General features: G+C 34.3%; 1 protein-coding gene across 1 annotated transcript in view; it reads left to right on the plus strand.

Annotated features, from left to right (window-relative positions):
* The window catches only part of SEMA3C (semaphorin 3C), a 206,530-nt gene that overhangs the window by 123,853 nt on the left and 67,756 nt on the right, over positions 1-14,921 (plus strand). Inside the window, exons 5-6 of the mRNA XM_068972571.1 lie at positions 2,591-2,710; positions 11,337-11,427. Of these exons, the coding sequence (XP_068828672.1) occupies positions 2,591-2,710; positions 11,337-11,427 (211 nt within the window). The remainder of the gene's footprint in view (positions 1-2,590; positions 2,711-11,336; positions 11,428-14,921) is intronic.

Below are 14,921 nucleotides of genomic sequence, written 5' to 3' on the forward strand. Positions count from 1 at the left end.
TCCTTCTCCAGGGTATCTTTCTGATGTAGGGATCAAACCTGGGTCTTCTGCACTGCAGGAAGATTCTTTACCATATGAGCCACCAGGGAAGCCTTCATGGTATAGACAACCATATTTAAGACATATTCAAATTCATACTGAGTTACTTATTAAACCTAGAGCACTTCATTTAACCTTTTGGTGGACTCAATTTCCTCATCACTAAAATGGGACTAAATATTTTAATTGGAACATTGCTGGGAAGATTAAAAACATCAAAAGATTGGGGAGGGAGGTGGGAGGGGGGTTCATGTTTGGGATCGCATGTACACCCGTGGTGGATTCATGTCAGTGTATGGCAAAACCAATACAGTATTGTAAAGTAAAATAAAGTAAAAATAAAAATTAAAAAAAAAGATTAAGAGCTCTGTAAATATTAGTAACTGTTATAAAAACTTCTGTCTAACAACTGTGGGGTTCTTACCAAATGGCAAATTATAAAGTGGCTAAAAGCACAAGATTCGATGTTAAACAATCTGTGTTTGAAAATCTGCTTTACCTATTTCTAGCTACATGACCTTAGGCGAGTTAACTAAACAAGATCTAAACTTTGTGCTTCTAAAACCCAAGTTGAAAACCCTAGTGAATATACATAGTTTGCTCAATAAATGTGATCTCTAAAGGTTAAAAAATCAATCTTCCTGGAAAGTAAAAGAGGTTAAATATATAAAATGATTGTTCTCGTGTCTCACGCATAATAAATTTTCAAAAATAGTAGCCATAATAAAGACATATATATAACATATATGTAGACATAAACATATACATGAAACAAATATAATCTGTATTTGAAGTGTAAAAGAGATATTAGTGACTTCTTCCTTTATCCCAATACTAATAATTCATAATGGAAAAATCTGCAAACCTCAAGATGAAACAGACAAACCTCTTATTAATAGAATTGAATCAAATTCATGTTTTGCAGGAAAATATTATGTACAGAATCCCAGAATGACTGAACTTGGATATGAAAAAAAATAAACACAAGTCTCATTGCTCACATTTACCTTTAAACATAGACATACCGTATATACACCATACTTCATCTATGATTTTTCTCCAGAGAAACACATTTCAGCTGCAGTATGTAGTCAGTTTCTAGGCACCTCTATGAACAGGTGTCAAGATACAATGACACTATATATATAACAAAAATTCTTAATGTCTTAAAATAAAAATAAAGAGTATAGTCTGCTCTGTAAGGTTAAATTTATATAACAGCAGAGTTGGTGATTGATTATTTAACAATAAAAATCCATAACAGAATCATATATATGTATACAATTACTACATATGAAAATAAGCATATATTTGCTGACAAGTAATAATGAGGATAAAAGGAGAAGATGATGAGAAAATATAAAATAATATTGACTTTAAATTTTGGCAATTTTTTAAAAACTTTTTCTTTTTTTTTTTTTATTTTTTGTTTATTTTTTTTTCTCTCTTTTTTTTTTTTTGAATTTTAAAATCTTTAATTCTTACATGTGTTCCCAAACATGAACCCCCCTCCCCTCCCTCCCCATAACATCTCAGTGGGTCATCCCCATGCACCAACCCCAAGCAAGCTGTAAAACTTTTTAATAATATAATAAATGTGCATTATAAAATATTAGTAAAGTATGTGGTACCTAAAAGAGAAAAAAATACACTGTATGAACACCTATCGGAAAACCACTGAGTCTGACATATTTCTTTATGAAAATGTTTGTCTCTAATGTGTAATATTATTAAACATTGCTAGAACAATGACTTTGTGAAGGGAAGACTATTCAGCCTCAGGCTTGATTAATGTGTACTCAGCAAAGGATAGTGACCCTGTAAGTGTAGAACACGCAGTGGTTAATTCAGTCACTGAGCTCTGCATTTGGTGCTGATCGTATTTATGTATTTCTGCAAGGTCATAATGAGCTTATAATCACCATAATCGTTTTGCATTTCATTGAGTGAATAAATGACAGCCTTTGGACTGGGAGCAGGTGAGAAAGGAGTTTTGGGAAAGAGGAAAGTATTTTAGGGGACCAAGAGCAGAGAGATCATGATTCCGTTAATTTTCATAGAAAGCGACGATGCTGGCATTTGTGTAACATTTGTCTTAGTCACCCCATTATGAAGGCTAATACTGTTTGCCACTGTAACTAATGATAACACATGGACCTTCTATAAGCACAATTAATTCACATGTTTTATATAACATGGGTGAGTGTGTGTGTGTAACGTTTTGAGGAAAAATTGAGAAACAGTTTGGTATACTTTTCAATTTCTAAGCTTTCTTAGATAAAGAGTAAGTTAATAAAATTTCAGAACATAAAAACATACCCAATATAAAAAATACTGAAATATGAAAGAGACATATCATTTTACTCATTATCTGTTAGACAACCTTCCTCCTAAAATACACCATGGAATAAACCATGTTCTCTTGTTATCTCCTAACTAATTAAAAAGTTAGGGCATAAAGAAAAACGTACAGCAGAGTGTCACAGTAATACTTAGAAACAGCAATAAAAGTCATTGGCTTACTTACTGCTCAGTTTTCCTTTTCTTTTAGCATGGCTGCGGGAACTTTGTCCGTGTAATTCAGGCTTTCAACCGCACGCATTTGTATGTTTGTGGGAGTGGTGCTTTCAGCCCAGTCTGTGCTTATTTGAACAGAGGGAGGAGATCAGAGGTAAGTGTAACAATAATTCATTCTTATTTTGATGTCAGTGTCAAAGATTTCTTAAAACAGTAAAAACTTGGAAATATAATTAGTGGCCATAAACAATTTCAAGCCCTTGAAACACAAAATATGCTTGGTTCCTATTTGCAAGGTTACTTAAAATGTAGCCTTTTTTCCTTCAACTAAATGTACAAGCTGCAGAAAATAAAGAAAGGAGATGGTGTGATTTCATAATTACTTAAAGTGTAAGGTATTGATAATATTTGATCCCAAAGTGGGATGTTTACAAGTGGTTCAAGATGATATGAAATGTTAAAATTCTTAAAGAAAAGCAAAGCTATGCTTCTTAGAAAAGTACAGTTGTCTGCATTGAGCTTGTCATTAGAACCACAGGTCTGTGATCAATTGATTAAATAACTACTTCCCCAGACATCTGCAGTCTGTCAGACACTCCACTGAGAAGGGCGTGCAGTCACTGTACAGGCCAGTGACAGCATAGCACTTTTCAGAGCACAGATTTTTAAGTAAAATCATTTTCCCATGTGCAAATTGCCCAACATACACTTCAAGCCTTAATTAGAAAGTTGGTCCAAAAAGTAATCTCCTTTGGAAAACCAGCATGAAATAAATTTTAATCACTTTACTAAATAACTACTTCAGTCTCACTTCAAAAGATATGTTTCAAAGGGGAAGCATTTCCCTTAGTTAATCCCTTTAAATATCTGAAGAGCATATTTAAGTGTGAAAAGGGTTATAAAATTTTAAGCTTTATATGCTTTACTTAATAGTCAACTTAAATCAGTGTTTTTCCACATCATATTTACATATCTATAATATGTAATTAATAATACAAATACAAAATGCACAGTTTTATCAAACACCTAATGTATTTATTTTATTTAGTTTAAACTAAAAGGCCGTGATGCAGAACATTGTATTTTGAGAGAGTTCTATTTATTCATCACTAACACTGTATTTTGTAGTAATCAGAGGCGGTACTTACTGCTAACATCCTGTTTGTACTAAGATAGGGCATGTTTCTTGTACTTCAAACCACTTTGAAAATGAAGGTTAGGGTGGCACATTCATTAAGTATTACATTTTATTTCTGAGACACTGTCCACTACCTTTTTACCTCTCTGTCTAATAGCAATTTGTTGGTTCTCAAAGGATATTATATAACCCTGCTTGATGTTTGGAACATCACATACTTTTATTAGACTCTATGGCCCTTCCATTATATTGTGAAACTGAGTCAGTGCTTTCCTAGAGCCTTTAGTGATGCTTCTCAAAGAGTCTACAGTTCTTGCTGCATAGATCCTAACATGGTTCTTCTCTTTTATCCCCTGTCTTCTGGTCCTGGAAAAAAAAAAAGAAAAAAGCGACACAAGTAAATGATGACTTTAAATAATGAATAAAACATTAATAAGAAACAATTGGTTAATTTTGCTGTGCAGTCTTAGAATGTTACATCTCATCTCTGATTGCTTTTATCAGATGCATCTATAACATCAGTTCCCATAAGTGAATACTGTTTAAGCTCCTAATGCTGCAACTCATCAATCAGATAACTTTGACTTTGACTAATCACGAATATCACAGGCATTCAATTTATTCCTTGTGCTTTTTAAAGCAAATTAATCACCAAACTTTTCTTTTTATTCATCTTACTGTAGTTTTTCTCATGTCAGAAGAAAAGCTGTGCATTTTTCTTACCAATAAAGTTATTTAATCTTTAGCCTTCATCACTGTTTTACATCTTCTTTCCTTTCCCCTGCATTATTTTTTCTTTTTTAACAGTAGGTTTCCCTTCCTGTGACTTTTTTCCAACCCTCTCCTTTCACTCCCTTTTACTTTTTCACAAAACTTCTTGGACTAGTAAACTATTTTTCAGTTTTTATATTCCTATTTTCCCTATCTTGCATTAAACCTTCCTAATCTGAATTTAATTTTCACCTACTAATTAAAACTCTTTCCTAACAACCAGGACTCTCAGTGGTCATATTGACTCCCCTAATCAGCATGTTTTCTCCTAGACCAAGCTACAGCATGTAATGCCCTCTATTTTTCAGCACCTTTATTGACATCTTTGGCCATGGCATATTTTGCTATGCCTTTTTTCCTGATCTTTCACCATGTATTGTCTTTCTGGTCCTATTTTTTCCTCTTGTCGATCCAGTCTACAAAGATGTATTCATTTAATGGCAGAAAAAAAAATCATGTCAGAACTTGTAAGCTACCTTTTGGGTACTGATCTTTGTCTTGTGTGAAAGGAGAAGCAACTGAAACAATCTTAAGCAGGAAGTGTCATGAACAGATTTGCGCTGTCACTTTTATTTTGTGTTACATTGACTCTTCTGTTGTTCATTTTGTTTGTTAGCCTGGATATGATTCTTTTGAGTCTGAGATGCTACTGAAAGATACAAGTAAAAATATCAAGTAGGCAGCTGAGTATAAAATTGGCTATATAAATATTTGAGTGATTATCTTACAGGAGTAACTGAAGCCCAAACAAAGTGTAAGTTAATCATGTAGGAAGAATACAGCTTGAAAAGAGAAGAGTGACTATGATTGAGACTTGAGGATCTTCTAAATTAGATAGCCACATGGAGGAAAAGGAATCTCCAAAAAAAGACTAAGAAACTAGAGAAGGAGAGGGAAAAAACCAAGCATGTGTTGATGCTGAGAATAAAGACAAGTCATTATAAAAAGATACAAGTGAGCAACAATCCCAAATACCATTGAGATCCAAGAAAGAAGTCTAAAAATATAAGTGCTGAATTGTATACATGATAGGCATCAGGGATCTTGTCAAAATGATTTTCAATAGAGCAACTGAGGTTGCTCAGCTGAAATGGATTGAGAAGAAAGTAAGAAGTCAGAAATGGTGACAAGTGTATGTTAGTCTCTAAGAAATGTAATTCTCAAGAAGAGCAATGTTTAAGAACTGAAGGAGTTGTTGAAATGATATTGGAAAGGATCCAGTTAATAAAATTAAAGAAATAGTAAGGACAATGGAAAGTACACCTAAGTGTGCCTAAGAAGACTAAGAGGATCTGAAACATTGGTGGAAGGATTGGCCTTGCAGTAAGAGAAATGTTTCCTCTCATGTATTAGTGGATGCGTTAGTTTATAGTTTTTAGTAGTGTATGTATTTGGTAGTGATGAACTCAAGATGTCTCATTTAAGGACTTCACTTTCTCAACAACATGTCAATCAAATGAGCTGAGAATAAATTAGGAGATTTGACAATAGTGGCATTGGTTTGAAGTGATTAATGGAAGAACCAGTTGGCATAGCACCTTTGCAAGATACAAGAGGTATAGCGGATTCATTTTAAGTTGATGATCACAAATCTGTACTATGTTGAATGTACCTTGTTGGATCACCTTTGGCAAAACGCTTAGATGTTTGGAGGCAAGTATGAAGAAAGTAGATAGACATGTGTTTACAGGTTGTGGGTGCAATGAAAAATCACAGAAAGAAGGAAATTAACACTTTTGCCAAAAAAAAAAAAAAAGATTAAAAAGCATGGACCATAAACTGGTTATGAGAAAGCAAGAAGGGAAAACAAAGATGAATTGTAAAAAATAGAGTTCTTAGGAGTGAGTTTGAAGAATTGTTGCAGGATGCTTGAATTAGTGACTGTTTGGGTCTACCACATACGTTCCTGGTGATGACAAGATTTAGACTCTACTGTATGAGCCCAAGGAGGCTGTGCAATGGAGAAAGAAGTCAGTGATACCTACGCAATCTCCTCAATTCCTGCAGTGACAACTATCACTGTTACCGTCAAATCGGTATATGACTCTGGCTACACATACAGGTTTACTGAATTTTATTTTTTCCAGCAAGTTTATCATTATTTGTTTAAAGAGTAATCCAGGTCTATGCCCCAACCACTAATGCTGAAGAAGCTGAAGCTAAACAGTTTTATGAAGATGTACAAAACCTTCTAAAACTAACACCAAAAAAAGATGTACTTTTTCATCATAGGGGATTAGAATTCAAAAGTAGGATGTCAAAGATACCTGGAGTAATAGGCAAGTTTGGCCTTGGAGTACAAAATGAATCAGGGCAAAGGTTAACAGAGTTTTGCCAAGAGAACACACTGGTCGTAGCAAACAACCTCTTTCAGCAATGCAGGAGACTACTGTATATGTGGATGTCACCAGATGGGTCAACAGTGAAATCAGATTGATTATATTCTTTACAGCCAAAGATGGAGAAGCTCTGTACAGTCAGCAAAAATTAGACCAGAGGCTGACTGGCTCTGATCATGAATACCTTGCTGGAAAATTCAGCCTTAAGTAGAAGAAAGTAGGGAAAACCACTAGCCCATTCAGGTATGACCTGAATCAAATCCCTTATGATTATACAGTGGAAGGAACAAACAGATCCAAGGGTTTAGATTGGATAGAGCGCCTGAAGAACTGTGGACAGAGGTTTGTAATATTATATAGTAGATGATGACCAAAACCATTCCCAAGAAAGAGAAATGCAAGAAGGAAAATTGGTGGAAAATTGGTTGTCTGAGTAGGCCTTGTAAATAGCTGAGAAAAGAAGAGACGCTAAAGGCAAAAGAGGAAAGCAAAGATATGTCCAACTGAGTAAAGAGAACAGCAGGGAGAGATAAGAGAGCCTTCTTAAGTGAGCAATGCAGAGAAATAGAGGAAAACAATAGAATGGCAAAGACTAGAGATCTCTTCAAGAAAATTAGAGATACTAAGGAAACATTTCATGCAAAGATGGGTGCAATAAAGGAGATAAATGTTATGAAGATGCAGAAGATATTAAGAAGAGGTGGCAAGAATACACAGAAGAAATACACAGAAGAGATCTTATTGACCCAGATAACCACAGTGGTGTGATCACTCACCTGGAGCCAGACCTCCTGGAGTACAAAGTCAGGTAGGCCTTAGGAAGCATCACTATGACCCAAGCTAATGGAGGTGATGGAATTCCAGCTAAGCTATTTAAAATTCTAAAAGGTGAGGTTGTAAAAGTACTGCTGCACTCAATATGCCAGCAAATTTGGAAAACTCAGCAGTGGCCACAGGACTGGAAAAGATCAGTTTTCATTCCAATCCCAAAGAAAGGCAATGCCAAAGATTGTTCAGACTACCATATAGTTGTGCTCATTTCACATGCTAGCAAAATAATACTCAAAATCCTTCAAGCTAGGCTTCAACAGTATGTGAACCGAGAAGTTCCAGATATACAAACTGGATTTAGAAAAGGCAGAGGAACCTGAGAGCAAATTGTGAACATCTGCAAGGGCGTTCCAAAAAGACATCTACTTCTCCTTCACTGACTACATTAAAGCCTCTGACTGTCAGATCAGATCAGGTCAGTCGATCAGTTGTGTCTAGGTCTTTGCCACCCCATGGACTGTAGAACACCATACTTCCCTGTCCATCACCAACTCCTGGAGCTTACTCAAATTCATCTGCATCGTGTCAGGATTGCCATCTAACCATCTCATTCTCTGGTGTCCCCTTCTCCTCCCGCCTTCAATCTTTCCCAGTATCAGGGTCTTTTCCAATGAGTCAGTTCTTTGCATCAGGTAGCCAAAGTATTGGAGTTTCAGCATTAGCATCAGTCCTTCCAATGAATATTCAGGACTGATTTCCTTTAGGATTGACTGGTTGGATCTCCTTGCAGTCCAAGGGACTCTCAAGAGTCTTCTCCAATACCACAGTTCAAAAGCATCAATTCTTTGGCACTCAGCTTTCTTTATAATGCAGTTCTCACGTTCATACATAAGTGTAGATTGCAAGAAACTGGAAAATTCTTAAAGAGATGGGAATCCCTAACCACCTTACCTGCCTTCTGAGAAAGCTGTGTGCAGGTCAAGAAGCAACAATTAGAACCTGACATGGAACAAGCAACTGGTTCAAAATTGGGAAAGGAGTACATCTAACCTGCATATTGTCACTCTGCTTATTTAGCTTCTTTGCAGAGTGAATCATGAAAAATTCTGGGCTGGATGACTTAAAAACTGGAATCCAGTTTGCTGGGAGAAACATCAACAACTTCAGGTACGCAGAAGATACCACTCTAATGGCAGAGAGTGAAGAGAAACTAAGGAGCCTGTTGATGAGGGCGAAAGAGAGTGAAAAAGCTGGCTTAAAACTTAACATTCAAAATAACGAATATCAAGGCATCTGGTCCCATCACTTCATGGTGAAATAGTGACAGACTTTATTTTCTTGAGCTCCAAAATCACTGCAGACTGTGACTACAGCCATGAAGTTAAAAGACACTTGCTTATTGGAAGAAAAGCTTTGCCAAACCTGGACAGCTTATTAAAAAGCAGAAACATCACTTTGGACAAAAGTTCCTTATAGTCAAAGCTATGGTTTTCCCAGTAGTCATGTGCAGATGTGAGAGCTGGACCATAAAGAAGACTGAGCATCAGAGAATTGATGCTTTCTAATTGTCAGGCTGGAGAAGATTCTTGAGAGTTGCTTGTACAGCACAGAGATCAAACAAGCCAACTCTAACGGAAATCAACCCTGATTGTTCATTGGAAGGATTGATGCTGAAGCTGAAGCTCCAATGTTTTAGCCATCTGATGCAAAGAGACAATTTATTGGAAAAGACCCTGATGCTGAAAAAGATTGACGGCAAAAGGAGAAGGGGGTGCAGAGAATGAGATGGTTGGATGGCATCACCAACTCAGTGGACATGAGTTCAACAAACTCACTGAGATAGTGAAGGACAGGGAAGCCTTTTGTGCTGAGTCCATGGGCTTGCAAAGAGTCAAATGTGACTTAGCAACTGAACAACAACATTATATAAACAATACCCTCTTGGAAAGCAGACATGACTGAATTTTGCTTTTGTCACTATTTATCTGTGTGTGATCTTGGAAAAGCCATATTTTCCTCATCTTTGGAGTCAATCCATAAAGAGTATTGGGTTGTAGGACCTTTCTAGGCTAGAGCACTGTGATTCTTTTGAAGCGCTATGATTTCCCATTACCTCAGAGATTTCTTGCAATACATTAAGCTCAGTATAACAAAAATGAAATAGTTTTTCTTTAAAGAGAAAACTTCAGAATCAACTTTATTTTCTTCATCTTCTTGAACTATATCTAATTAGTTATTGTCAAGCTCTATCTATTTTCACTTTACAGATCTTCTCATATCTTTACCCTAACCAAGAGATCCTAGCATGTCAGATAATTATTCTCTAATTCCTGGACTACTGAGTTGAAAACAAATTTATTTTCCTTGAATTCAGTGTCTGTTTTTAAAACCACCATTCTCAGTCTCCTTAAAGAACAAGATAAGATCCAATCTTCTTAAAACAATGTTTTGATCCTTTTATTCCATACCCAAAAAATGTTGAGCTTGCATTTTCTTTGGGATAATTTTGGAAAACAGCTTAATAATTAAGTACTTCCATCTTCCAATACAATAAACCATGTAATCATTTTTTCTTTGAATTTTAGTAGTAGCTTTTACTAACTTTATTTAAGTAAAAAGATAAATATACAAACAAAATGCTCCCTCTCAGTGAAGCTACACTGACCATTATATTTCTAATTGAACCCACTGCCCCCATTCCCTGCTTAAATTTTCTCCAAAGCACTGAATACCATCTAGCATACTCAATATTTTGCATGTTGATTCTTTTTATATTCTGTATTTCCATTCTCTATCTTTGGTTTATAAATTACCTACAGGTAAGAATTTTTGACTGTTTTGTTTACTCTGTCCCCAATGTTTTGTCAGTGTTGGGCACATAGTAGATGCTTGTTACGTTTGTGTTAAGTAAATGAATGAGTAAATGATGCATTTTAAACTAAATTATGAATTATTTTGTCAAATCTAGTACAATGCTTTCTATAACAAAGTGGTAATATAAAATTTTGTATTTAAAAAAGATCTTGATTATTTTGAAAGTATCATAATCCTTATACACATTGTTTCTCTGTGAACAGTTTCCTTCTTTTGGACAATGTTCAACCTATCTAGTTCAGGTTTACAATGATCCTTGATTTCCAAGTGTTGATTTTTTTATATTTTTTTAGTATAGTTGCTTCACAATGTTAGTTTCTGCTGTACAATAAGTGAATCAGCTATAAGTAGACATATATCCCCTCCCTCTTGGGTCTCCCTCCCACTTCACCCCCATCCCACCCACTAGGTCATCACCGAGCACCAAGCTGAGCTTCTAGAGCAGGTTTCCCACTAGCTTTCTCTTTTACACGTGGTAATTTATATATGCCAATCCTAAGCTCCCGATTTGTCTCACCCTCCCCTTCCCCTGTGTCTGCATGTCCATTCTCCACATCTGCATCTCTATTCTTACACTGGAATAGGCTTATCTGTACCATTTTTCTAAGCCAAGTGTTTTTATTGATGTTGATTTGAGAACTTGTTGGATTAACTTTATGGGGAGTGTAATAGGATGAGAACTTGACGTGCTAAGGTTAGTTTATAACTTACAGATGCATTCTTCATATAGGCCAAGAAAACTTTAACATAGTAAAATTGGGAAGGCATAAGCCACCAAGTAGAAGGCGTGTTATTCATCATGATGCTTTGTTTTACTAAAGAACAATTGGTTAACTAAGATAAAGCAATTTATTTTTTTTACATTTTCAATTTTATCTATAATAAAGGACCAAGTTTTCATGATTGACTCCAAGTGTGAATCTGGAAAAGGACGCTGCTCTTTCAACCCCAATGTGAACACAGTGTCTGTTATGATCAGTAAGTGGAAAATAAAAGGGAAGGTTTAAAAAAGGAAATTAAAGAAAATGAATACATTATACCATATGTCCATTTTGAATAGTTGTGTGGATGATAGTACAGGAGTGAAATAATAGAAAGCAAGTTGTGAGAAATTCTAATTTCTTATTTCTAAGAATATTCATGAGTAAATGATAGCCATGTGTTTTTTCATCTAATATGACTAATGTCATTCATAGAGTAAGTCAACCATTTAAAAAGTGTATGTATCTATACATATGTTAATAAATATCTTATGCATACATATATCAATATATATTAGGAAGTAAATTGCAGTGTAGTTGGTATTTTGTGTATTCTCTTTTTCTGATGTTTTAGTTCTCTTTTACAAACAATTAAAACTGGTATTTCTTTCATGTGAAGAAATAGCAAAGTGCATATGTTAGCCAAGTACATTCCCTATGAAATGTCTAAAAGTTCCCATACAAAAAAAACAGGTATTAGTAAAATCACTTTTTTATTTCCTCATATTTTATAAATTATATCAGTTAAGAATCAGGCCCAATTTCTCCCTGCCACCCACATAAACAAATCAATGTACTTGAGTCTCAGTCATCAGTGCCTATCTATAACTCACTTGAAAGACACTCTAGAATATGTCCTAAGACATATTATCATATGTAATTAAGACACTGCTGGAATACGTCTGACTTAACATTAGTTGACTATAAGACAAATCTTAAATTTCAGTATGCCAATTATATAGTAAAAACTTTGTCCTTTCTGTTTCTCTATGTTTTGCCAGTGGTAAAATCGCATCATTTAACAAAAGAACAGGTGGGAAAATAATTATTATGTTCAACAGACTTTGCTTTGATTCATTTTAAAAAGCAACTCATCTTTCTTTCTCAGATCTGGAAACTAAATTAAGATAAGTACTCCAGCATTGACTAAAATGTGAACTTGGAAATTATCCAGTAAATTATTTCCATATAGTCATTCAGATTGGTCAGGGAGGAAATGAAAGTGTATCATTAGGACAAAAAATTAGGAAGCTTTGAAACTACAGGATATATAATTAAGTCTGATGCAGAGTATTTTCAAATAAGTATCCAAATATTATTTAGTAGAAGCAATGTCTCAGAAAGTATTTGCCTTTAGAAACTATGATTTGTATACTATTAGATAAATATAAAAAGTTTTCACTTATTTCAAGTTAAATGCTATGAATTTCTAAACTTAGAAATTCAAAATTATTGTTAACACTGATACTAGAAATTTTATCTCATCAAGTATTACTTAGGACAAAAAAGAGTTAAAACAAGGCATTATAAATTTTTCTGTTAAACTATGATAAGTCATGTAATAATTTTGCCCTTAGCGAATTAGATTCATTTACAAAATGAAGATAATAATTAGTCTTCATTTTTCAAAGACCTAAGACTTTGATTCCTAGGTTCACGTTCTTACACTATACTTTTTAACATTTTGGTTAACAAGATTCTTACTATCAAAGAGAATCATTAAACAATTTGCTTAACTTAGCTGAAACTAAAAAGAGCATGAAGTTTTATAACCTTGTATTTATCATTTTATTTATTCCATTGATTATCTCTGTAATATTATCTCCAATATTGTGCATTTCTTTGTGTAGCCATCTCACTTTGCCATTTGATGTTTTATCATTTCTGTTCAATTGCAATGCACTATATAATTTGGTTAAAATATTAAAGTGCCAAGAAATGTTGAGAATTAGACGAATTTCAAATTTCACAATATAGCATGGCATCTGGCCCAACGCACTAGTGTTCTTTTGCTATTTTTAGTAATTGTTGTAGCACATCAAAGTCAGATGACATCTCTTATTAAGGAAGCTATCCAGAACCTCTTGAGATATTTTTTAGTCAATGGAAGTACAACTGGAAATCAAAATGTTTTTGGATTAAAGTTTAAAAGAAGCAAGTTTATCTTTGCATAAACCTTACAATGAAATTCTGAAAAAAATTGTCTACTCTTAAACAAAATTATTTCCAAAGTGATGTTAATTAATTATTTCTTATACAAAATAAAGAAGAAACTTTATTATTTTAACTTGCTGTTAAAGTTACTGAGAATTTATGACAGGAAATGAAGCCAGTTAACCATCTAACTCTTTTAAAATAATCTTATCGTTTTTATTTCTTTATTTTTAATTTATTTTTAATTGGAGGAAAGTTGCTTTACAATGTTGTGTTGGCTTCTGCCATGCTACACAGATCAGCCATCTAATTCTTTTGTAATGTTTATTGTTTAGTCACTTAGTTATGTCGGACTCTTTTGTGACCCCATTGATTGTAACCCTTGAGGCTCCTCTGTCAATGGGATTTCCCACACAAGAATACTGCTGTAGGTCGCCATTTCCTTTTCCAAGAAATCTTCCCAACCCAGGGATCAAACCCAAATCTCCTGCATTGGCAGGTAGATACTTTACCACTGAGCCACCAGGGAAGCCCTTTTAAGACAAAGCTAAAAAAGTGGTATGCAGTAGGATTAGAATCAGTCCCCTCCACAATAAACCATCCTCTGAGTGTCCTTTTTTTTTTCTTCCTGTAAACGGATATGAGATTATAATTCAGAGCTGTGCTAATAAATCTATTGAATATAAAAAATGTATAACCTACTCTTTGGGGGCATAATTGGGTATAACAAAGCTGTGAAATAATTAATTACAAAGTTATCTCAATTTAACAATCATTGTATCTACAGAATACTTGCATAGATGCTTCACAAACGTTCACAAAATTGTAAAGAAACTTAATTGCTCAAAATCCTTTCATACAACTCTTTTTTCATTGTCTCCCTATAATCTGTTCCCATGGACTTCAGCTCTCTACTAGGAAGCAGAAAAGGCAACACAATGCCTGACATACCCACTTGCTAACTGGTAGGGGTCCAGTTTGTGACCTGGTGAGCACATATTGAAAACATTCCATTCTTCATTCTATCCTAATCCAACTGGGATTGCTTATTACTAAACAGTGAGCTTAGAATGCTCTAAAATGTTTCAGTTCTGTCAAAATGACCACAATCTGAAGTGGCGAGGGGAGTAATTCTAGGACATCAGATGCTTGGTAGGTCAGTGGGCCAGACCTGATAAACTTTATTATTTTTTCAACTAAACTATTGTTTTGTACAAAAAAGTCACACATACCAATTTGCTATTTACTCTCCTTACTAGACTAAAAATTAATGTAGATGTTAACAAAGAAGCAAAATGTTGAATGTTATGCACATACAGATTAGGATATCTTATTTTTGTCAATAAAAATGATAAATTAATTCAATCTTAAAATATCTTTTTTCTTGTCTTTAAATTTTATTTTATGTGAGTTAATATGTTAAGCTATAGATGGTTTATTAAAATTGTATTATATTATTAACATAATGTTAATATGTTATGTGCTACAATTGATAAAGTAGCACTTTGTTTACCTTACAGAAACCTTCTAGCATCAAAGAACAAAACATATACTTTT

This window comes from Capricornis sumatraensis, chromosome 5 (assembly GCF_032405125.1).
Source record: "Capricornis sumatraensis isolate serow.1 chromosome 5, serow.2, whole genome shotgun sequence".
Taxonomy (NCBI): Eukaryota; Metazoa; Chordata; class Mammalia; order Artiodactyla; family Bovidae; genus Capricornis; species Capricornis sumatraensis.